General features: G+C 44.2%; 1 protein-coding gene across 7 annotated transcripts in view; it reads left to right on the forward strand.

Annotated features, from left to right (window-relative positions):
* The window catches only part of KLHL13 (kelch like family member 13), a 76,323-nt gene extending 54,726 nt beyond the window's left edge, over positions 1-21,597 (forward strand). For all 7 annotated transcript variants that reach the window (XM_081846760.1, XM_081846756.1, XM_081846757.1 and 4 more), the window contains 3 exons: positions 1,860-2,655; positions 12,459-12,572; positions 19,942-21,597. In XM_081846760.1, the coding sequence (XP_081702886.1) occupies positions 1,860-2,655; positions 12,459-12,572; positions 19,942-20,429 (1,398 nt within the window). In that variant the 3' untranslated portion in view covers positions 20,430-21,597. The remainder of the gene's footprint in view (positions 1-1,859; positions 2,656-12,458; positions 12,573-19,941) is intronic.
* The last annotated feature ends 2,783 nt before the right edge of the window (positions 21,598-24,380 follow it).

A 24,380-nucleotide genomic window follows, 5' to 3' on the forward strand; every position in this document is an offset into this window, starting at 1 on the left:
CCCCACATGCAGCCACCTAGTGTGTGTTGTTGAATTCTGCAAATATAATTTTGCCCGAAGTGCTGGACATAAACTGGATTCTGAGATGTTGGTTATATTCATGTCCAGCATTCTAATGCCTTGCTTGGCATTCTTGTTAAAACTTTAAAGTGTACTCTGATAATTTGATGGTATTTCTCAAGCTGCACTATATTATTGCTGTTTCGCCTTCCGTCCAGTGCATAGTTAGACTATTACAGCTGCATAAGTAATTACTTGTAATAAAGTTGTATGGAAATTGAAGACTTCTTAAGCATGCATGTTTCAGATTTTTGCTCAGTCTCAAGAGCTTCCTAGAAGAAACATGAAGCCATGTAGCAAGCTAATCTAATAAGATAATTCAAATAATTAAGGAGAACCCAATCAGTTATACTCTTCTGTTCTGTGGGCCTCGTTAGCAATGTCCAATAGTAATTTGGTAATTTACTGGGAATCAGTCAGTTGGGAATGAGAAAGCTAATAGCATGCTGCAATGCAGGAATACAGTGGTACCTCGGGTTACATACGCCTCAGGTTACATACGCTTCAGGTTACAGACTCCACTAACCCAGAAATAGTGCTTCAGGTTAAGAACTTTGCTTCAGGATGAGAACAGAAATTGTGCTCCGGCAGCGCGGTGGCAGCAGGAGGCCCCATTAGCTAAAGTGGTGATTCAGGTTAAGAACAGTTTCAGGTTAGGTACGGACCTCCGGAACGAATTAAGTACTTAACCTGAGGTACCACTGTATAGTTGAATAAAATCCACCATAACATACTTCCTTGGGCTCAGAGAAGTGGTTCCTAAAGCATATTGGATTTTAAGAAAGAACAAAATTAAATCTCTTGCACTCAAGAGAGTTGCAACTCATAAAAGCGGGGGCTGGAGGGAGAAAAAATTGAAGGAGAGCCAGTTCTTCAGTGCAAGTAAAAAGTGCCAGTTATAGGTTTTAGAGGGGTAGCTGAGCCATCAGTCCCAGAACCAGAAGGACCCCTGATCCCAACAGCTGAAGAGCTGCCAGGTGGGGTGGCTTCCTGCAGCAGGAAGGAGTAAGTGTGAGGTGTGAGCTGTGGAGGATGTGTGGCCTTTAATGACTTGCTTTATTTATAAAACTGTTTATAGCTCACCCTCTCATATAAAACATCAAAGCAGTGTATAGCAAAAGTACAATAGAACTTAAATGCATTAAAAAAATTACAAAGCAATAAGAAATGACTAGCTCATCTTGAAGGCTCTTAAGACTGTCATGGTCGCAGCCCCAGGAACCAAATGCAGGACTTTGTCCTGGGAGGGCAGAAGAGGAATCACAGAACTGTAGAGTTGGAAGGGACCCTGAGGGTCATCTATTTCTACCCCGTTCAATACAGAAATCCTGCCCATATCTGTCCCTAGCTGGGCTTGAACCACTAACCTTCTCATTCAGCCAGACACGCTGACCCATTGTGCCACAAGGTGCTCCTGACAGAGGAAGATCTTTGGTTCAACCCCTGGCATCTCCAGGTACAGCAAGAAAAGACTTGTTTCTGAAACCCTGGAGAGCTGCTGTTAGTGTAGACAGCAGTGAATTGGATGGGCTAATGGTGTGGCTTGGCATAAGGCAACCTCCCGTCTTCCCACAATAATGTCTGTTTATACTTTATGTGGACAGTCTCTTTGCACATCTCTCCACAGTCTAGCTGGGTCCACACTTGCACACACCAATCCAAGAAATGTACAGTTTGTGTAAAACACACTGAGTGTGGTGGTATGTCTACATTAGCAACCCTTGTGTTACTGTAATGTACAGGTGAACATAAAGCCAGAGCTTAAAATGGAGGAAGTGACTTTTCTCTTCCTATCATAGGTTTCCTTAGAGAACTGTGTCGAAGTGGGGCGGATTGCCAACACGTACAACCTCACAGAAGTGGATAAATATGTGAACAACTTCATCCTCAAGAACTTCCCAGCACTGTTAAGTACTGGTGAGTTTGTGAAACTCCCCTTTGAGCGCCTTGCCTTTGTCCTTTCAAGTAATAGCCTTAAGCATTGCACGGAGCTGGAGCTTTTCAAGGCTGCCTGCCGCTGGCTGCGGTACGAGGAGCCACGGATGGAATGCGCAGCAAAACTCATGAAAAACATCCGGTTCCCTCTGATGACTCCGCAGGATCTTATCAACTACGTCCAAACTGTGGATTTCATGAGGACTGACAACACTTGCGTCAACTTGCTCTTGGAAGCCAGCAATTACCAAATGATGCCCTACATGCAGCCAGTGATGCAGTCGGAAAGGACGGCCATCCGTTCGGACAGCACTCACCTGGTCACACTAGGGGGAGTGCTCCGGCAGCAGCTGGTTGTCAGCAAGGAGCTGCGGATGTACGATGAAAAAGCACACGAGTGGAGGTCTCTGGCACCTATGGACGCTCCCCGCTACCAGCATGGCATCGCTGTTATTGGGAACTTTCTCTATGTTGTTGGCGGACAGAGCAATTATGACACGAAAGGAAAGACAGCGGTTGACACAGTGTTTAGGTTTGACCCTCGGTATAATAAGTGGATGCAGGTGGCTTCTTTGAACGAAAAGAGAACCTTCTTCCACCTAAGTGCCCTCAAAGGACATCTGTATGCTGTTGGTGGTCGAAACGCAGCTGGTGAGTTAGGTAAGTCTTCACTTTGGTCCAAAAAATCCCCCTTTCCTGACTTGTACAGCAATAATTATTTACTGTTGTATGCAAATAAGAACTAATTCGTTACTTACTTACTTACTTACTTACTTACTTTCTGTATTTGTATCCCACTCTTTTTCTCCAAGCAGCTTAAGATGGCAAACATGGTTGTCCCATTCCTTATTTTGCCCCCCCCCCCAATATCCCTGTGAGCTAGGTTAGGTTGAGAAGCAGTGACTGGTACAAGATCGCCCAATGAGTTTCATGGCTCAGTGGGAGATTTGAACTCCAGTCTCCCTGGTCCAAGTCTGGCCCTCTACCAGTATACCACACTGGCACCTTGTTTTTATTTTTTAATGTTTTTGGTTGTAATGTGTTAAGAAGTGTGTATCAGGAGATTATTATTGAATTACCAAATCCACCATGCCAAAATATAACCCATGTGTTCACCTCTACATTCGCCATCTGATTTGTAAGGACAATGAGGTGACATTGTGAAATTCTGCTTGTGGAATTGTGTTGGTTTCTGTGAGACAGTGGAAGTAATTGTGCAAATTGCACAATCCTGTGGATGTCTACCCAGAAGTGAGTCCTAGTGAGTTCAGTGGCCCTTACTCCCAGATGTATGAGTAAAAGATTGTAGCCCAAGATTCCTGTTTCTGCTCACTTGGCATCTCCTTGATAAGTGCAGAATGCAGACAGCTATGTATATAATGAAATTGTGCAGGTGAAACCACCCACATATTCTATATCACTTGATGATGTTCCTCATTTAATTTATTCTTACTTGATATGTCCTGACACGGAGTTCTTGTCGTAAACAGTTACCTTGGATGTTCTATGGATTGCCAAGTAACCGTACCGATTTTCTGTAAGGAGCCAAATCCATTTGTATGAAAATCAGTGTTTGGCTGACTGTGCTTTTGATTTTGTGGCTGAAATGCTCCCCCTTCTCATTTAATTGCATCACAAGTTATTTTTCACTTTTATTGCTTCTTTCATATATATTTGCTGCAAAAGGGTGGAGAATTGGCATGATCTTTCTCTTGCTGTCATAAAAGAAATAAGCAGAAGGGACAGGGGTACATTTTCATTACATTACATGGCAGGAGAACAATGGATTTGGAGTTCACTTTTTTGGTGCAAAAGCATAGCAAGCAAACACATGTGGGACTGACCTCGACCTACAAGAGTGCAACTTTGAACTAATCCTATTTTATCACTTTTCATCAGTGAAAGATAATATGCTCATTGTCAGTGCTGACCTTCGGGGTTTTCACAGCTTCGAAGTCTTGAGTCCTCTTTCCAACAGAAGCTGTTCAGATGGACCCCACTTTGGATGGGAGGAGCCTTCCCCAGTTGGATACCCTCCAGATATTTTGGACTACAATTAGCATAAGAATATAAGAAGAGCCCTGCTGGATCAGGCCTGTGGTCCATCTAGTCTAGCATCCTGTTCTCACAGTGGCCAACCAGATGCTCATGGGGAACCAGCAAATAGGATTCAAGCAGAAGAAAACTTTCTTTTCTTATGGTTTCCATAAGCTGGTATTCAGAAATATTAATACCTCCATATACAGAGGCCAAGCCGAGCCACCATGACTATGCTGTGATCACCAATAGTCAGCATGGATTTCTGAAAAATAAGTCATGTCAGACTAACCTGATCTCGTTTTTTGACAGAATTACAAGCCTGGTAGATGAAGGGAATGCAGTGGATGTAGCCTACCTTGATTTCAGCAAGTGACCTCACTGTGGGAGTTTACTATAGATCCCCAAGCCAAACGGAGGACATAGATGATGCCTTCCTGGAACAGCAAGTGACCTCAATGTGGGAGTTTACTATAGATCCCCAAGCCAAACGGAGGACATAGATGATGCCTTCCTGGAACAGATGGCCAAGCATGCAAAAGGAAGGGAGATAGTAGTAATGGGGGACTTCAATTACCCGGATATTTGTTGGATGTCAAACTCAGCCAAGAGCATAAGGTCAAACAGATTCCTCACTGGCCTTGCAGACAACTTCGTTGTCCAGAAAGTGGGAGAAGCAACAAGAGGAACAGCCATTTTAGATCTGGTCCTAACCAATGTTGATGACCTGGTTAGTGGGGTAGAAGTGGAAGGATCATTAGGCGCGAGTGATCATGCTCTTCTGAAGTTTACTATACAGCGGAAAGGAGCAGCCAAGCATACTAGGACTCAATTTCTTGACTTTAAGAAAGCCGACTTCATAAAACTTAGGGAAGTGCTGGGTGAGATCCCATGGACAGTAATACTAAAAGGAAAGGGAGTTCATGATGGCTGGGAGTTTGTTAAGAGGGAGATAGTAAAAGCACAACTTCAGGCAATACCAATGAGACGGAAACATGGAAGGTGCCTAAAGAAGCCAGGGTGGCTATCTAAAGAACTTTTAACTAAGTTAAGATTAAAAAAGGATGTGTACAAAAAATGGAAAAGGGGGGAAACCACCAAAGAGGAATTCAAACAAATAGCCAGCACGTGTAGACACAAAGTCAGAAAAGCTAAAGCACAGAATGAACTCAGGCTTGCTAGAGAGGTTAAAAGCAACAAAAAAGGCTTTTATGGGTATGTTCGTAGCAAAAGGAAGAACAAAGAAACCGTGGGGTCACTCAGAGGAGAAGATGGTGAAATGCAAACAGGGGACACAGAAAGGGCTGAACTCCTCAATGCCTTCTTTGCCTCAGTCTTCTCCGATAAAGAAAACAATGCCCGACCTGAAGAATTTGGAGCAAATGATTCAGCAGAGGAAACACAGCCCAGAATAACTAAGGAGATAGTACAAGAATACTTGGCTAGTTTAGATGTATTCAAGTCTCCAGGGCCAGATGAACTGCATCCAAGAGTATTAAAAGAACTGGCAGATGTGATCTCAGAACCACTGGCAGTCATCTTTGAGAATTCCTGGAGAACAGGCGAAGTCCCGGCAGACTGGAGGAGGGCAAATGTTGTCCCTATTTTCAAAAAGGGGAAAAGAGAGGACCCAAATAATTACCAAAATAATTAATCTGGAGCAGATCATTAAGCAAACAGTCTGTGAGCACCTAGAAAGGAATACTGTGATCACCAATAGTCAGCATGGATTTCTGAAAAATAAGTCATGTCAGACTAACCTGATCTCATTTTTTGACAGAATTACAAGCCTGGTAGATGAAGGGAATGCAGTGGATGTAGCCTACCTTGATTTCAGCAAGGCATTTGACAAGGTGCCCCATGATATTCTTGTAAAGAAGCTGGTAAAATGCGGTCTTGACTATGCTACCACTCAGTGGATTTGTATCTGGCTGACTGACCGAAACCAAAGGGTGCTCATCAATGGTTCCTCTTCATCCTGGAGAAGAGTGACTAGCGGGGTGCCACAGGGTTCTGTCTTGGGCCCAGTCTTATTCAACATCTTTATCAACGACTTGGATGATGGACTCAAGGGCATCCTGATCAAATTTGCAGATGACACCAAACTGGGAGGGGTGGCTAACACCTCAGAGGACAGGATCACACTTCAAAACGACCTTGACAGATTAGAGAACTGGGCCAAAACAAGATGAATTTTAAGAGGGAGAAATGTAAAGTATTGCACTTGGGCAAAAAAAAATGAGAGGCACAAATACAAGATGGGTGACACCTGGCTTGAAAGCAGTACATGTGAAAAGGATCAAGGAGTCTTGGTTGACCACAAACTTGACATGAGCCAACAGTGTGACGCGGCAGCTAAAAAAGCCAATGCACTTCTGGGCTGCATCAATAGGAGTATAGCATCTAGATCAAGGGAAGTAATAGTGCCACTGTATTCTGCTCTGGTCAGACCTCACCTGGAGTACTGTGTCCAGTTCTGGGCACCACAGTTCAAGAAGGACCCTGACAAACTGGAACGTGTCCAGAGGAGGGCGACCAAAATGGTCAAAGGCCTGGAAACGATGCCTTATGAGGAACGGCTAAGGGAGCTGGGCATGTTTAGCCTGGAGAAGAGGAGGTTAAGGGGTGATATGATAGCCATGTTCAAATATATAAAAGGATGTCACATAGAGGAGGAGAAAGGTTGTTTTCTGCTGCTCCAAAGAAGCGGACACGGAGCAATGGATCCAAACTACAAGAAAGAAGATTCCACCTAAACATTAGGAAGAACTTCCTGACAGTAAGAGCTGTTTGACAGTGGAATTTGCTGCCAAGGAGTGTGGTGGAGTCTCCTTCTTTGGAGGTCTTTAAGCAGAGGCTTGACAACCATATGTCAGGAGTGCTCTGATGGTGTTTCCTGCTTGGCAGGGGGTTGGACTCGATGGCCCTTGTGGTCTCTTCCAACTCTATGATTCTATGACTAATAGCCAGTTATTGCCATCTGCCCTGGCCATGCTGACTGGTGCTGTTGAGAGTTGTAGTCCATAACATCTGGAGGGCACCAAGCTGTAGAAAGCTGGTTTTGAACACATTCTTGGAAAATAAATATATTTGGGTTCAGCCACGAGTATAATCTAGGATGGTTAGATGATTTGAGGGCTATGTTGTCACATGAGGAGTGAGTCCCCTGACTGTGGGCATGCCTTGTCCAGCTAAACTAAGCCGGGGGGTTTCAGGCAAGATGTGTTAAGGGCAGCAGGTGTGTGTACCTGGAGTCCCAGGAACACTGCAGAGCATTCGTCTGTGCTGGTCGGTTGCAACATACCTGGAACCAGTTTATTTATATATCATGTTTTCCAGAGATAGCTTTGTGCTCAGAATGGTTTGCAGAAAATAATCAGTCTAGATAAAAAAAGTAACAATAAATAAAAGGTATAATCTCACTATAGTGAATTGCAGCTCTTTATTGCGTAGCCAAAGGCCATCACTAGTCATACATAGAATAACGCCGTGGAAAGTGGAAAACCTCTCAAAATATGATTACAACAAGCTAACTGCATTGTCTGCTGTAATATTCGACACACATCCAATATTTTTAGCTCTGTAACACACAATTCAACCATTAACAAATCATTTTAAATATAGAAAATCTCAGTGAACATAAATAGGTTAGTTAACAATATCCAGTCCTCTTGCATCCCAAAGCTGGTAGCCTTAGTGCCTAGTAGCTCCCCTCATAAACTTTTATACCTGGACCCAAACAGCCTGAAAACATTTTTGAAGGCCCCTAAGGCTGAAGAACTGGGACACAGGTGGCGCTGTGGGTTAAACCACAGAGCCTAGGACTTGCCGATCAGAAGGTCGGTGGTTCGAATCCCCGCAACGGGGTGAGCTCCCGTTGCTCAGTCCCTGCTCCTGCCAACCTAGCAGTTCGAAAGCACGTCAAAGCGCAAGTAGATAAATAGGTACCGTTCCAGCGGGAAGGTAAACGGCGTTTCTGTGCGCTGCTCTGGTTCGCCAGAAGCGGCTTAGTCATGCTGGCCACATGACCCGGAAGCTGTACACCAGCTCCCTCGGCCAATAGTGAGATGAGCGCCGCAACCCCAGAGTCGGTCACGACTGGACCTAATGGTCAGGGGTCCCTTTACCTTTAAGGCTGAAGAGTGTGGCAAAGCTTGTAGAAACAACCAGCCTCTGATAGTGAGTGCATGGTGTTTCTCTCTTCAACAGGGTGATCAAAGAACTGGTTCATACACTTGCCACCTTTATGACATGGAAGAACAGACCCAGGTTCTTGTCTTAGACCATGCACAGACTTGATGGTTCTGCATTGTGGCCCAATATCTGCAGTTATTTAAACACACACACACACACACACACACACACACACACACACGATGGTAGTGGGAAGATTATGTGAACTGGGTTGATACATGCATGGGATTTGCGTGCAGAGTCCCTTTCTTACATGCTGAGATTTGTACATAGTGGGTGGGAGGATAGTGCCAGCTCCCTCATATTAAAAAGGAATTGCCAGCTTGGTAAGGGTGTGAATAGGGGCAGTTAAATCTACTGACTCCCTAAAAGACTAACTAACTGCAGAATAGGTTTTTGTGCACATGCTTATTTCATCACATATGTAAAGCAGCTTACAGAATGTTCAGAATGTTACTGTGGGAATGTTACAAAGTGACCTTAAAAGTTAAAGAATGTGTCTTAGCAAACGGGAATTGTGTAAAATTGACTTGCTCATCGCTGTCAAAAGGCACCTTACCACAAGTGCAATTGTTATTAGTTTTAATGGATAAACCACCCTTAGTTCTTATTCAAATGAAGAACTAAATGTCGCCATGTTGTGAAAACGGCAGTCTTATGCAGCCTTAAAGGATAACATGATGCTGTAAGTATAGTCCACGAAAGTTTATGCCATAATTTTCTCAGCTACCCCTCTGCAAATGTGTTGTCAACTTCAATTTTGCATTCTGTCTGTCCACTAAAGGTGTTTTGCAGAAGCATGGTGAATGCACATACACTAGGTTCTGTGTGTTACTTCTATATTTTAGGAGTCTCCCAGTCAAGAAAGTGATCAAATTTTCACTAGCTGTTGATCACTAGCTCACTTACTTTCCTATATGATTTTGTGCTTTTACATTTTTTCTTGTTCTCTTATAATTCACACCGCTTTCTTGTGCTAGCTGAAAAGAGATACATAATCCCTTAAGTAAGTAAGTAAGTAAGTAAGTAAATAAATAAATAAATAAATAGATGTTTCAAGTTGGAGGGTCAGATTTTCCCAAAGCCTGCATGAAGAGACTGTGTTCTTTAGGCTGTAGATCACTAACCTCTGCAGAGACCCCATGGTCTCTGCACTAGGTGTTCTGATTGCATTTCTTCTGAGCTGCTATCATAGTTGGAGCCATCCCTCTGTATTGGTATGGTATTGTCAGTCTGCTCTTTTTCTTTTTGGAAGGTGGCTTAGCGCCAAGAGTTCCTGTGATAAATCCTTTGGCTGTGTATTCCTATCTGAGGGCTTAGAGCAAATTTGTATTGTAAGCATTGGCTGCACATGGTGGGTTGTGTGAAGTCACAGAAAATGGGGGTGGGTGGTAAGTGGGTTTCCTGCGCAAGGGGTGTGTGTGTTTAAAACAGTCCTTGCAGAGCTACACCATCTGTGTCCTTGCAGAAAATGCACCAGCTGTGTGAACTGATCTAGGGTTTGGGTTGGAATGGAGTTGAAATTATTGTGGTCTGGTAGACCTGTGAGCACCAGATGTGGAGACGTATTCCAAGTGACTAGCAACTATTTTACCTTTTGAAAACGAAGTGGGACTGATAGAGAGAATGAGATATTTCAGATAAATGTAATCTTAGCTCCCTGGTATTTTTCCAGGGCACTGTCAGTGCAGGTTGCCCTCCTCCAAATTGTTCATTAAGTGTAGATATCAAATTGCTATAATATAGAGAGTCGACACACAGAGATTATAATGCCTGTGTATTCTACAAAAGGAGAGAGAACCAAAGGAGGCACAAAATGAGCTATCTTGAAATCCTTAAAAAATGAAAACCAAACCAGGACCACTAATTGCTCCACTGCTACCTATTAACAGAGGGAAGCCAGAGGAGGCTTGCTGGGTTTGGTTTTTGAACATCAAAATCTATTTGGCATTCACAGTTGTGAAATAGAAGTGATCTCTGGCCAAGGGTGCTAAATATGTGATCCAGCAGGGAGGGGGATATGAAAAATAAAGTTTTTATGTCCAAGCTAGAGTCTGAGAATAGGTCTTTGCTTAAAAGGAAAAGTGGGAATTTCTGTTTGAATATATTATCTGCCTTTACACATGGCTCCTAGCAAAATATCATATTTTGTCTTATTTTTCCAGATAGCCTAGCTGAAACAAAGCTTTTAGCAGGCACTTAAAACTGTGGAAGAAAAGTGCCTCCGTAATATTAATAATTAAGCACTAAACATATGTTTCTCACAGACGTGGAGCAAACATGTGTTCTGTGGAGCATTCTATGATGCAAGCCACATAACGTGAAGTTGTTGTCCTTTGGATGACAGTGCACATTCCCTTCTTTGCTCCTTCAGGTTTGGTGAAGTGCATGTGTGAGTCTATATTCCTCTGTGTCTCCCTCCATAGAAATTTGTGAGGTGAGGAGTCACAGTGAATGACTGTGGATGATGCTTCAAATGAGCTGTAGAATATGGTTTGGATTGTATCGTTTTAAATTACAGGTATGTGGTTGAAAGGCCACGACCTTTTTTTTCTTTTTAAAGAAATTCTCAGCATTTAGAATAGTAGCATATAAGAAAAAAGGCTTGTCTAGAACCTTGTCTGCACTTTTTCTGAGTGCAGGATTTATTTATTTATTTCGTTTTACCAGTGGGTAGCATCTGACGCCATAGAATTCTGATGCTTTCTGCTATGATATCCCATGAGACATATTTATATTTGAATGCCCTAGCCCTCACAGTGGTGTATGCAAAGGCCAATGTGATTGCACGTGACTTGCTTTTGCAGTTTTGATTTTTGCCCTCTGTTAAGCGGATACAACTGTGTTGAAGCTAAGGAGGTCACACACTAGGCGTGTGTTCATTAGTCAGAAGCAAACATAAAAGGAAGGTTTCTGTATGTCTGCATTCATGTCAGTAGCAGAAAGAATTAGAAGTATAAAATAATGGTGGTTCTGAAAGGCCGTGAGTGATTGCATTTCCCATATTGAAATACCATTCAGCAGTTTGAAGTAGAAACACCAAATCACAGGGTCACTTAATGCGCCTTGTTGTGCGGAGGGCTGAGTCGTTCTTCCCTGAGCAAGACAAAATGGCTGGTGCTGAAGAACTGCTTCATAGTTATCTATCACCTGCGTAACCATCTGCCTTGTTCTGTACAGGATGTTCCTTATTGCTAAAAGAAAACAAACAACAACAAAAAACACCCTACTCTGTTAAAGCCTCATATTAGATCTCTTCGTTTTCTCCTCCCCCCACTAAAAACCTGGACGAGATTGTGCTTTTGGTAAAGCTACTAATGATTTTTTTTGTCAGCTGCTAATTGGAATTATTTTTTGAGCATATTTTTGCAAAATTGTGGTGCCTATTTGTGCTTTCCGCCTCCTCTTCCCAGATCCTCAGTATGTAATGTAATGTACCTCCATTATCCTCTGATGAAAGGTGATATAGAAATTTAATAAATAACGACAACAATAATAAAATGCATTCTCTAGATTAAAAATTCAAGAATACAATCAATTTCAGTACCAAGACCCAAACCCAGCCTAAAAGGAAGACTAATACTGGCCACCAGCAATAGATAATTTAGCACATGAAAAGAGTTGACAGATATTAATGTTTAATATCAGAAGGCCTGGAATAATAGAAAGGTCTGCTTCTGGAGCTAAAAAGACTGAAGTAGGTGTTAGGGGAACACCTCTTAAAAATGCGTCACACGTAATATTTTATTTAAAGTGCTTACATGCTATCTTTCAAGGCAAAGCCCTAGCAAGATGCCTTACAAAAGATAATTAGATGCTTATACATAGCAGGAACCTTGTGTTTCCAAACATTGTTATGGTACAGTCCAACTGCAATGGTTCTTGCCTAAGCCCCCAGTGACCTTCCTTTTAGTCATCCACTTGTGATCCGTACTGTTGACAACCAGCATTATTCCCCCTCCCCCAATACCTTCCCCCTGCTCTGGTTCCACCTCCCACCTGGGTTGGTCTGATGCATAGGTCTGTGAAACATTTGTTCCAATGATAATGATTTCAGGATTCGAACAGCACTCCCCTTCCAGGTATGATTAGAGTTTAGACTGCCTTCATGCTAGATCTAAGTAGAGTGGAGGGTAATCTGTGGGGAAAGAAAGGGAGAAATCATAACTCAGTGGGTTTTGTTTTGCTTTTAAAATGTCTCACTCTGCTCATTTGTTGTTGCTTCTACATAGCCACAGTGGAGTGCTACAACCCAAGGATGAATGAATGGAGCTACGTAGCAAAAATGAACGAGCCTCACTATGGCCATGCCGGAACAGTGTATGGGGGGCTGATGTATATTTCAGGTAAGCCTTCCTATCATCTTCTTCTTCTTCTTCTTCTTCTTCTTCTTCTTCTTCTTCTTCTTCTTCTTCTTCTTCTAAATTTGTATACTGCCCATCATCCAACGATCTCAGAGTGGATCACAGCATAAAAATACAAGATAAAATACATAATAAAAAGAAGAACAAAAGAAACGAAACCAATAATCCCTCCCTCCCACAAAACATTTTAAAGCATACAGGATGTAAATCAGCCAAAGGCTTTGTTGAAAAGCAATGTTTTTGCCTGTCATGTAATGGTGCATAATGAAAGTGCCAGGCAAGATTCCATGGGGAGAACACTCCACAAATGGCCTGTTATTGTGCTGGCACCCTCTGGACCTCTCGTGGAGAAAGCACACAATCGCTTTGAGGTCCTCTCCCCTAGCATGGAAGACGAAGAGCAGACTCCATTTGAGGATCTCTCCCTCATTACAGTCGATCAGGTATATGAAGACGAGCAGAAAAGTCAGTCCTCAGGGAATGTGCAGGCGACCTTGGAACGGACAGCTCACGGAAGAACCCTGACCAAACCTAAGAGGAGGCGTGTAGTGGTGATAGGGGATTCCCTACTGAGGAGAACAGAAGCAGTGATCTGTGGGCCTGACAAGATGTCTCGGGAAGTGTGCTGTCTCCCCGGGGCTAAGATCCAAGATGTAACTGAACGACTGCAAGGAATCATAAAACCCACTGACAAATACCCCTTTCTCTTGGTTCAAGTGGGAACCAATGACACTGCAAGCAATAGCCTCCAGAAGACCAAAAGAGACTACGAGGCTCTGGGCAGGAAATTGAAGCAATTAAATGCACAAATTGTCATCTCATCTGTCCTCCCAGTTGAACGACATGGCCCAGGGAGAGAGGGAAAAATAGTGGAAGTGAACAGCTGGCTTCGTAAATGGTGTAAACAGGAACGGTTTGGATTCTTAGATCACGGACTGCAGTTTCTTGAAGATGGACTTCTGGCAAGCGATGGGCTGCACCTCACAACGGTTGGGAGGAATGTTTTTGCCAAAAATCTCAGAAACTTCATCAGGAGGGCTTTAAACTGACTAATGTGGGGGAGGGAGACAGTGCTCCTGAAGGTAGGAGTCTATCAATTGATGAAGATGATCATCCAAATGTCATAGACCAAATGGAGCAAACAGCACGCAGACTTAGTGGTGGGAGGAAAAAATCCTTAAATAAGAGACACGGGGGAATGATTAATGGACTTCAATGTCTGTACACTAATGTGCAAAGCATGGGAAATAAACAAGATGAGCTTGAGCTCTTGGTACAGCAAACTAAATATGACATAATAGGCATCACTGAAACCTGGTGGGATAAGTCCCACGATTGGAATGTAATAATGGAGGGATACAATCTATTTCAGAGAAACAGACCAGACAAGAAAGGAGGAGGAGTGGCGTTATATGTCAGGGATGTGTATACCTGTGAAGAGATCCAGGATTTAGAACCTCAAAGCCAAAGTGAGAGCATTTGGGTCAAAATTAAGGGAGAGAAGAATAACAGTGACCTCATTGTGGGAGTTTACTATAGATCCCCAAGCCAAACGGAGGACATAGATGATGCCTTCCTGGAACAGATGGCCAAGCATGCAAAAGGAAGGGAGATAGTAGTAATGGGGGACTTCAATTACCCGGATATTTGCTGGATGTCAAACTCAGCCAAGAGCATAAGGTCAAACAGATTCCTCACTGGCCTTGCAGACAACTTCGTTGTCCAGAAAGTGGGAGAAGCAACAAGAGGAACAGCCATTTTAGATCTGGTCCTAACCAATGTTGATGACCTGGTTAGTGGGGTAGAAGTGGAAGGATCATTAGGCGCGAGTGATCATGCTCTTCTGAAGTTTACTATACAGCGGAAAGGAGCAGCCAAGCATACTAGGACTCAATTTCTTGACTTTAAGAAAGCCGACTTCATAAAACTTAGGGAAGTGCTGGGTGAGATCCCATGGACAGTAATACTAAAAGGAAAGGGAGTTCATGATGGCTGGGAGTTTGTTAAGAGGGAGATAGTAAAAGCACAACTTCAGGCAATACCAATGAGACGGAAACATGGAAGGTGCCTAAAGAAGCCAGGGTGGCTATCTAAAGAACTTTTAACTAAGTTAAGATTAAAAAAGGATGTGTACAAAAAATGGAAAAGGGGGGAAACCACCAAAGAGGAATTCAAACAAATAGCCAGCACGTGTAGACACAAAGTCAGAAAAGCTAAAGCACAGAATGAACTCAGGCTTGCTAGAGAGGTTAAAAGCAACAAAAAAGGCTTTTATGGGTATGTTCGTAGCAAAAGGAAGAACAAAGAAACCGTGGGGTCACTCAGAGGAGAAGATGGTGAAATGCAAACAGGGGACACAGAAAGGGCTGAACTCCTCAATGCCTTCTTTGCCTCATTCTTCTCCGATAAAGAAAACAATGCCCGACCTGAAGAATTTGGAGCAAATGATTCAGCAGAGGAAACACAGCCCAGAATAACTAAGGAGATAGTACAAGAATACTTGGCTAGTTTAGATGTATTCAAGTCTCCAGGGCCAGATGAACTGCATCCAAGAGTATTAAAAGAACTGGCAGATGTGATCTCAGAACCACTGGCAGTCATCTTTGAGAATTCCTGGAGAACAGGCGAAGTCCCGGCAGACTGGAGGAGGGCAAATGTTGTCCCTATTTTCAAAAAGGGGAAAAGAGAGGACCCAAATAATTACCAAAATAATTAATCTGGAGCAGATCATTAAGCAAACAGTCTGTGAGCACCTAGAAAGGAATACTGTGATCACCAATAGTCAGCATGGATTTCTGAAAAATAAGTCATGTCAGACTAACCTGATCTCGTTTTTTGACAGAATTACAAGCCTGGTAGATGAAGGGAATGCAGTGGATGTAGCCTACCTTGATTTCAGCAAGGCATTTGACAAGGTGCCTCATGATATTCTTGTAAAGAAGCTGGTAAAATGCGGTCTTGACTATGCTACCACTCAGTGGATTTGTAACTGGCTGACTGACCGAAACCAAAGGGTGCTCATCAATGGTTCCTCTTCATCCTGGAGAAGAGTGACTAGCGGGGTGCCACAGGGTTTTGTCTTGGGCCCGTCTTATTTGACATCTTTATCAACGACTTGGATGATGGACTCAAGGGCATCCTGATCAAATTTGCAGATGACACCAAACTGGGAGGGGTGGCTAACACCTCAGAGGACAGGATCACACTTCAAAACGACCTTGACAGATTAGAGAACTGGGCCAAAACAAGATGAATTTTAAGAGGGAGAAATGTAAAGTATTGCACTTGGGCAAAAAAAAATGAGAGGCACAAATACAAGATGGGTGACACCTGGCTTGAAAGCAGTACATGTGAAAAGGATCTAGGAGTCTTGGTTGACCACAAACTTGACATGAGCCAACAGTGTGACGCGGCAGCTAAAAAAGCCAATGCACTTCTGGGCTGCATCAATAGGAGTATAGCATCTAGATCAAGGGAAGTAATAGTGCCACTGTATTCTGCTCTGGTCAGACCTCACCTGGAGTACTGTGTCCAGTTCTGGGCACCACAGTTCAAGAAGGACCCTGACAAACTGGAACGTGTCCAGAGGAGGGCGACCAAAATGGTCAAAGGCCTGGAAACGATGCCTTATGAGGAACGGCTAAGGGAGCTGGGCATGTTTAGCCTGGAGAAGAGGAGGTTAAGGGGTGATATGATAGCCATGTTCAAATATATAAAAGGATGTCACATAGAGGAGGGAGAAAGGTTGTTTTCTGCTGCTCCAGAGAAGCGGACACGGAGCAATGGTTCCAAACTACAAGAAAAAAGATTCCACCTAAACATTAGGAAGAACTTCCTGACAGTAAGAGCTGTTTGACAGTGGAATTTGCTGCCAAGGAGTGTGGTGGAGTCTCCTTCTTTGGAGGTCTTTAAGCAGAGGCTTGACAACCATATGTCAGGAGTGCTCTGATGGTGTTTCCTGCTTGGCAGGGGGTTGGACTCGATGGCCCTTGTGGTCTCTTCCAACTCTATGATTCTAGGATTCTGTGATTCTAATCTAACCTAGAGGTTACCAGAGCATAGACAACAGTTGTTAGGCTATCCCTGTCCTGATAGGGGCGTAGCTGGACCACCAGCTGAAGCTGATGGAAGGCACTCTGCTGAGGCCAGCTGAACCTGAAGCAACAGTAATGGATCCAGGAGTGCCCTTGAGCTATGTGCCTGCTCCTTCAGAGGGAGTGTAACCCCATCAAGAGCAGGCTACCTCCCACTAACAGTGCCTCAGTCTTATCTAAATTGGACTTCAATTTGTTGGCACTCTTCCAGTGCATTACTAAGAGAAGACAACGGTCCAGCACATCCACTACCTCACCTGCAGATGTAAAGGAGAAATAGAGTTTTGTGTCATCAGCATATTGCTGACAATGTACAGTGGTAACTCGGGTTACATACGCTTCAGGTTACAGACTCCGCTAACCCAGAAATCGTGCTCTGGCGGTGCGGCGGCAGCGGGAGGCCCCATTAGCTAAAATGGTGCTTCAGGTTAAGAACAGTTTCAGGTTAAGAACATACCTCCAGAACGAATTAAGTACTTAACCCGAGGTACCACTGTACTCCAAAACTCTGGAGTGCTCTGGACATCTCTTGAGATTCATCTGCTACAACAGCAGAGTTAAGATACTGGTGGATGAAGCAGATCTTACTCCAAGCCAGCCTAGCATTCGGCAACAGCATCCACAGACCCATGGTCTGGCAACCATAATTCTCCAGGTTGGAGGAGGGGCTAGCGCACGGCACAGTCACCAACAGCCTGTGCCCTGTGCCCCTTACCTGGCCTGCCCCGCCTCCCACACCTTCCCTTCCCCTGCCCTGAAGCATGGCAAGTAGAGCCTCCCCTGCTCTTCCCAACTCTTCTCTTTGCAAGCACACCCAAATTAAGAAACCCACAAGTTAAAAACCGTTTAAAAACATTTTATTATAAAACTTATTACTTCTGAGTGAGATTGCTCCCCACTACTCCCATAGTTTTTAAAAAATGTAATTCCAGTAACCTGTATCAAGATCAAAACAAAATAAAAAAATTCCTTCCAGTAGCACCTTAAAGACCAACTGAGACCCCTCAGTTGGACCCCTCCTGATGGACGCAATACCACACTGGACTTGTACATTTTTACTCAGTTGGTCTTTAAGGTGCTACTGGAAGGAATTTTTTTATTTTGTTTTGACCATGGCAGACCAACACGGCTACCTATCTGTAACTGTATCAAGATCGTTTGCTCTTTCCAAGCAGTGGTTTCTAATGACCCCCACAAATCCTAATTTCCTTCAAAACTGTTCCAAACAGGACATGCTATGACATCTTCAGATTTCATTTTAGACACAGTTATCTCAGCTGGCAGGTGATTATTTTCTGAAACAACCTCCTTAATAACTTATTTGTGTTGCTTCTTCTTAAACCTTCAAAAAAGGGTTTATTAGGAAATCACAAACTCAGCCACTATGCTGTCTCTAATTCTACAGGTGTCTCTATTGTAAGAACTGACTCATTTTGACTGGGATAAGTTGTACCTCAGGGAGGCCTAGCAAATCCAATGCATGTTAAGATAAATACTGCATCTTTGGGGTAAACATCAAGAACTTTGAAGTCTAGCCAGCATATGTAAATCATTGCATCCTTCAAACACGTCATCAGAGGGAGAGAACAGCCTACAGAGTCTGTTTTGCCTGATTCACATCAAAACGCTGTGATTTTAAAAACCTATTTTAGTTGGCAGCTGTGCAGCAGTTAGCTTATTCTCTCTGTGTTATCAATTCTCTGAACAATTGTCTCCCCCAGAGAGGGCTGGAAGCCAGAGGAGCATATGCCTCCCGTCTGCCACATGCACCTGTGTCAGAGTGGAATGCCTAGGGTGGGGGCCCCAAATCCTTTCAGCTGCCTTGTTCTTGGATCAGTTTTTCCATGAAAGAAATGTCTCCCTCCCATAGCAGGCTGCAATCATGAGTACTGTACTGCTTCCAAGCAGGGTCGAGTTGATGGCACACGTACTTTGCATTCAGAAAGCCCTTGCTTCAGTCCTTGGCATCTCAAAGCTAAAAGACATGGGTGGCAGGTGCAGAGAGACCCCCCCTTCCCAGCCTTTTAACAGCTGCCAATCAACTCTGGGCTGATCCTATAGAAGTCTGTGTTGTTTCAAATGAGTTTGTATCTACCTCTGGTTCTAGCAACCTACTCTGGCTGTGGGTGTTTTTGAACAGAATTAGGAGTCCTGCTCTTTTGTTTTTAGCAGCATCTTCTACAGAGAATGCCATAACAGCATAAAATGTGCCACAGAACCCTTTATAACTATGGCGGCGAATGGTGCTCACAGCACTCAAGGTCTATGCAAAGCCTTTAGTGTCCATATGTCTGATCTCACCTATTCAAACATGCCCCTCCCTGGTCCTGAATGGGGTAACTGTGCCCCTGAAGGAGCAGGTGCGCACCCTGGGAGTCATTCTGGACTCACAGCTGTCCATGGAGGCGCAGGTCAATTCTGTATCCAGGGCAGCTGTCTACCAGCTCCATCTGGTATGCAGGATGAGACCCTACCTGCTCGCAGACTGTCTTGCCAGAGTGGTGCATGCTCTAGTTATCTCTCGCTTGGACTACTGCAGTGCGCTCTATGTGGGGGTACTTTTGAAGGTGTCTCAGAAACTACAACTAATCCAGAATGCGGCAGCTAGACTAGTGACTGGGGGCGGCCGTCGAGACCATATAACACCAGTTCTGAAAGATCTGCATTGGCTCCTAGTATGTTTCCAAGCACAATTCAAAGTGTTGGTGTTGACCTTTAAAGCCCTAAACGGCCCTGGCCCAGTAGACCTGAAGGAGCGTCTCCACCTCCATCGTTCTGCCCAGACACTGAGATTGAGCACCGAGGGCCTTCTGGTGGTTCCCTCCCTGCAAGAAGTGAGGTTACAGGGAACCAGGCAGAGGGCCTTCTCGGTATTGGTGCCTGCCCTGTGGAACCAGATGTCAAAGAGAAAAACAACTACCTGACTTTTAGAAGACATCTGAAGGCAGCCCTGTTTAGGGAAGTTTTTAATGTTTAATGCTGTATTGTGTTTTTAATATTCGGTTGGAAGCCGCCCAGAGTGGCTGGGGAAACCCAGCCAGATGGGCGGGATTTTATTTATTTATTTATTTATTTATTTATTTATTTATTTATTTTCCCCTGAAAGACTGGGAATAGCTGCTACCAGTCAGTGTGGACAATATTGAGCAAGATGGACCAGTTGTCTGACTCTGTAAGGCAGCTTTCTGTTCTTCTAACTGTTGATCTCATTAGCATTCCTCTTACATGAGGTGTTTGCTTTTTCTCCCCTGTCCTAGGAGGCATCACCCATGACACTTTCCAGAAGGAACTAATGTGCTTTGACCCTGACACAGACAAATGGATTCAGAAGGCTCCGATGACTACAGTTAGGGGCCTTCACTGCATGTGTACTGTCGGTGACAAGCTTTACGTCATTGGTGGAAACCATTTTAGAGGAACCAGTGATTACGATGATGTTCTAAGCTGTGAATATTACTCGCCAAGCCTAGACCAGTGGACACCAATCGCTGCTATGCTGCGCGGTCAGAGTGATGTCGGGGTGGCTGTGTTCGAAAATAAAATATACGTTGTGGGAGGATATTCGTGGAATAACCGTTGTATGGTGGAAATAGTCCAGAAGTATGACCCAGAAAAGGATGAGTGGCACAAAGTCTTTGACCTCCCAGAATCCCTTGGGGGCATCCGTGCTTGCACTCTGACAGTCTTCCCTCCCGAGGATAATACAGGCTCACCATCTAGAGAATCACCTCTTTCGGCCCCTTGAGACGTGGCATCGCTGGACTTACCATGTTGTCGCTCCAATACCACTGCACTGCATCAGGGATTCGCCTATTTGTCTTCAGTAGTATCTTACAAGGCTTACCCTGAAGCAGCTGGCACAGTAACACAGTTGGGGGTGGGATGTAACAAGAAGATGGGCGTTACTTGTGGGGTTTGGTCTAGAAAGTTTTATCGCGTGGACAGCCAAGTGCCAAGCAAAGTGAGGTTTTATTGTTTCATTTTGTTTTTTGAGCCAAACGCTTAAAAAATGAGGTATTGTCTTAGGAAAAGAAAAACCTTTGCATCAGGCGCATAGATGTTCTGTACTGGGTGCACAGGTCACATAGATCAAGAAGCCGTGTAAGTTGAGCCAGTGGGGGGCGGGGTGTGTGTGCAATGAATGGAGAACCTTGTTGCTGGAGGACCATCTTTCCTCGCTGCTCCTCTGGAGAGAGGGGGAGCCCCTGATGCACACAACTTTTAGCAGCTATCTGGCCTCAGCTACCTCCCTCTTCTAATGGAGTATTTCAGACCTGTTTACTGACCTGACACTGGAGGTGCTTTTCAGAGGATATGACAGACAAGAGAAACACAGCCTTTTTGAGACCATTAATAGATATACAATAAGCAGACCCTGAATCTATAAACCAGGGTTGTTGTTTTTCTAAATAACATATTAAGGGGTTTTCTTTTTCTTTTCCTTTCTGAACCTCCACATGCAAAGTGAAATGTGCTGGAGATTTGTAATTGTGTTTTTACTTTCTGTTCTCTTCCTCCTTTCCTTTCCTCTGCCCCGAAATAAAAGCTCTGATTCATCATAGGAGCCTGAGCAATTCATACATTGGAGGGAGGGGGTTTGGTTCAATTGCGCAACACAGTGGGGTGCCTGTACTAGATTTTGGGGTAAACAAGGGCTAGAATCTCTTAATTTGAAGCCACTAAAATTTTGAGCAAATGGTTCCCTACTTTCCCCTCCTCCTCCCTCCTCCCTCCACAACCCCCCTCCAAATACCTTTTTGTTGGTTAAGAGAACTTGCTTCTTACACCTCTGTATAAAATCTCAGTTAATATACGGTTGTTTAGCACAAAATGCAGCTTTTACAGAGAGCTGCTTTTGCTCAGAGAATTCAGACTACCCTGTTTCTTTTGTTCAATAAAATCTTTAACGGCAATTAGTTGGGTGGTTTTTTAATTTTTAATTGTTTTAAAGGGCTCATTAACCTTCTCTCCCTTCTCCCACTTCCCTGTTGCCAGGAAACGTCTGTATGTATCTTTGTGTGTGGGTAGCACAACCTGCTGGGAAGCCAGTTTTGTAAGAGCTTCCAAATTTGGGGGGGGGGGAGAGCAATGCTTGACCTACTTTTCCAGCAGCTCCCCTGGGAAGCCCAGGCTGAGCCCATTGTGAATTCTGTGTCTGCAAGGGGGTGGGGTGGGCACTGGGGCTGAAAAGTTATTCGCAGAAAGCCGGTTTGGCTGAGCTTAATAAACCACCCCACAAGGTGGAGCAGAATCTCTGGGGCATGCTTGGAAGAGGTTTGTCAGCTGTGGCTTTGAGGCACACACAGGGCTCTCAAGTGGAAAGGCTAGAGTTCAGTGGCGGGGGGCACCTCCAGGTTGTGGGCTAGGAGGGAGCCCCGTCTGCAACACTGGAGAGCCACTGCCAGCCAGTGCGGTCAAAACAGCTAGATGGATCCTGTTGGAAGGGACCCCAAGGGTCATCTCTCCCAACCCTCTACAATACAGGTATAACGCCTAAAACATCTGTGACAGGTGGCCATCCAACCTCTGCTTTAAAACCTCCAAAGATGAAGAGTCCTCCACCTTTCCATCCCACAGTCGAACAGCTCTTAAAGTTCTTTTCTGATGTTTAGTTGGGATCTCCCTCCTTGTAACTTGAAGCCACTGGTTCATGTCCTACTCTCTCCATCCTCCATGGGACAGCCCTTGAGATATTTGACTGGTACATGGCAGCTTCCTGAGTTCCTATGGGCAGTGTAGTGAAGGAATGTGGTTTGCAGAGTTGGACAAGGCAGACTTGGGTTTAGATCTGATGCAGCACGTAGCTCTCTAGGGGACCTTGGGCCAATCTCTAGGCTCATCCAGAGGCAGCCAGTGGGATGCTCTCCAGAGGCTGTTGTTGGGCTACCAACACCAATCAGCCCCAGCCAGCAGAGTTAATTGTCATGATTGATGGGTATAGTAGTCCAATAATACCTGAGGGGGTATTACCTGCCTAACCCCAGCCTACCGTACAGGGTTGTGAGGATAAAAGGTTTGAGGGGATCCTGGTCTTGGAGGAAAGGTGAGACAAGAAGTAATAAAATTAAAATTAACAAATTAATAGACTTCTGCAGCAGCAGAGAAAAAGCACTGCTATTGAAACAGCATTGGTTACATAACTGAGCTTTCTGAGAACCTTTTTTCATTAAATAAAGTGGTTCGTATGGGTTCAAATATGTGTTTGAAAGCCTGCTCTCTTCTGAGGGATGAGAGGGGTGATTTGGAAATCTATGTCTACCAGATTAAGCATCAGCAATGCCCATTTTCTCACTGCATAATGTTTGCAGGTTGCAAGAATGCAGCATTTCTGAGCACTGGGTTTGGATTGCTCTCAAGGTTCAGAGGCAGGGTGGATTTCTCAGAAGCGAGGCATTGGCAGGATTCTGCACAGAAGGCCAAAAAGTCTGCAGAAAGCAAATAGATCTACTTCGTAAGCAGTTCTCTGGGAGAGCCCAGCACAAGCGTATCTGCAGGGGCAGCCAAAACTCTTTTTGCTAGGGTTGCAGTGTTCCCAGAACATTCAATGTCATCCTGAATGGCTTTTCTCAAAAAGAAAAAAGCCATGCTTCATCAAGAGGTGGCGAGTTAAAACTATGGAAATCACTCCCACAAGAGGCAGCGGTAGCCACAGACTTTGCTGGCTTTAAAATGACCACACGAAAGCATGGGGGATAAAATTGGCCACTAACCCTGATAGACATGTTCTGCCTTCACCGTTAGAGGCAGCATGCTTCTGAATGCCAGTTGTTAGAGAGGAGAGTGTTGCTTCACTCAGATCCTGCTTGTGGGTTTTCCATCTGGTGGGCCACTATGGGAACAGGATTCTGGGCCAGATGGACCCAGTGGCCTGGTCCCGCAGGCTCTTCTGTTCTCTAAACCCCTTGGCACTCCTGCTTTTGACATCTGGGATAGTGGAGACCCGTTCCCTGCTGTCCATTCATGACAAGTTGCCTGAAGGCACTTTGCACTGCAAATACTCCCTCCCTTGCCCATTGAGGTAGGTGCATCTTCCTGCATTTTATAAGGGCAATGCCAAAATGGATTTGCTGGAGCTGTAATTCTCAATGGTGGTCCCAGGAAACACGAATACCACTGCTGGCATGATATAAGCATTAAATAAAGTATGTGAATCCGAAGTTCTGTGTCTGCTTGTGTAACTGCTCTAGGTTTATCAGTGAGGAGGCAGACCAAGAACAATGACAAGACAAAGCATAGCCATCCTCTGTGTTTACAGCCCCCTACTCTAAAAGTTTGTCTCTGTGCTTCTACATTCTTTTTTTAAGTGTGGTTCAACTGGCAGAATTCTGAAGGTTTGAAGGCAGGCCAGTGCTGCTTTGTATATTGCATTTCCCCCCATTTTATTGTTTGCTACAGATATTTTAATCCTGCTGTTCCCCAAAATTTCCCAAGGTGGCTTACAGATGGAAAGCAATTGCAGAGAGTGCAATTCAAATTGTCATAATAATCATGAGAATTAAAAGGCAAGGTGATCTTGAAAGTCAGTTAACGATCAGTCGCAGAAATTAGATCTGAATTATTTGCGGTGAGGATTCAGTAGCAATATCTGCTTTATGGATTTACTGGCATTTTTGAATATATCTGTGGTTTATAAGGCTTCTTGACATGACAGTAACAGAACCAAAATTAGATCTAAAAAGCCTGGAGAAACCGTAGG

The sequence above is a fragment of the Podarcis erhardii genome (genome assembly GCF_964252035.2).
Source record: "Podarcis erhardii genome assembly, chromosome: Z".
NCBI lineage: Eukaryota > Metazoa > Chordata > Lepidosauria > Squamata > Lacertidae > Podarcis > Podarcis erhardii.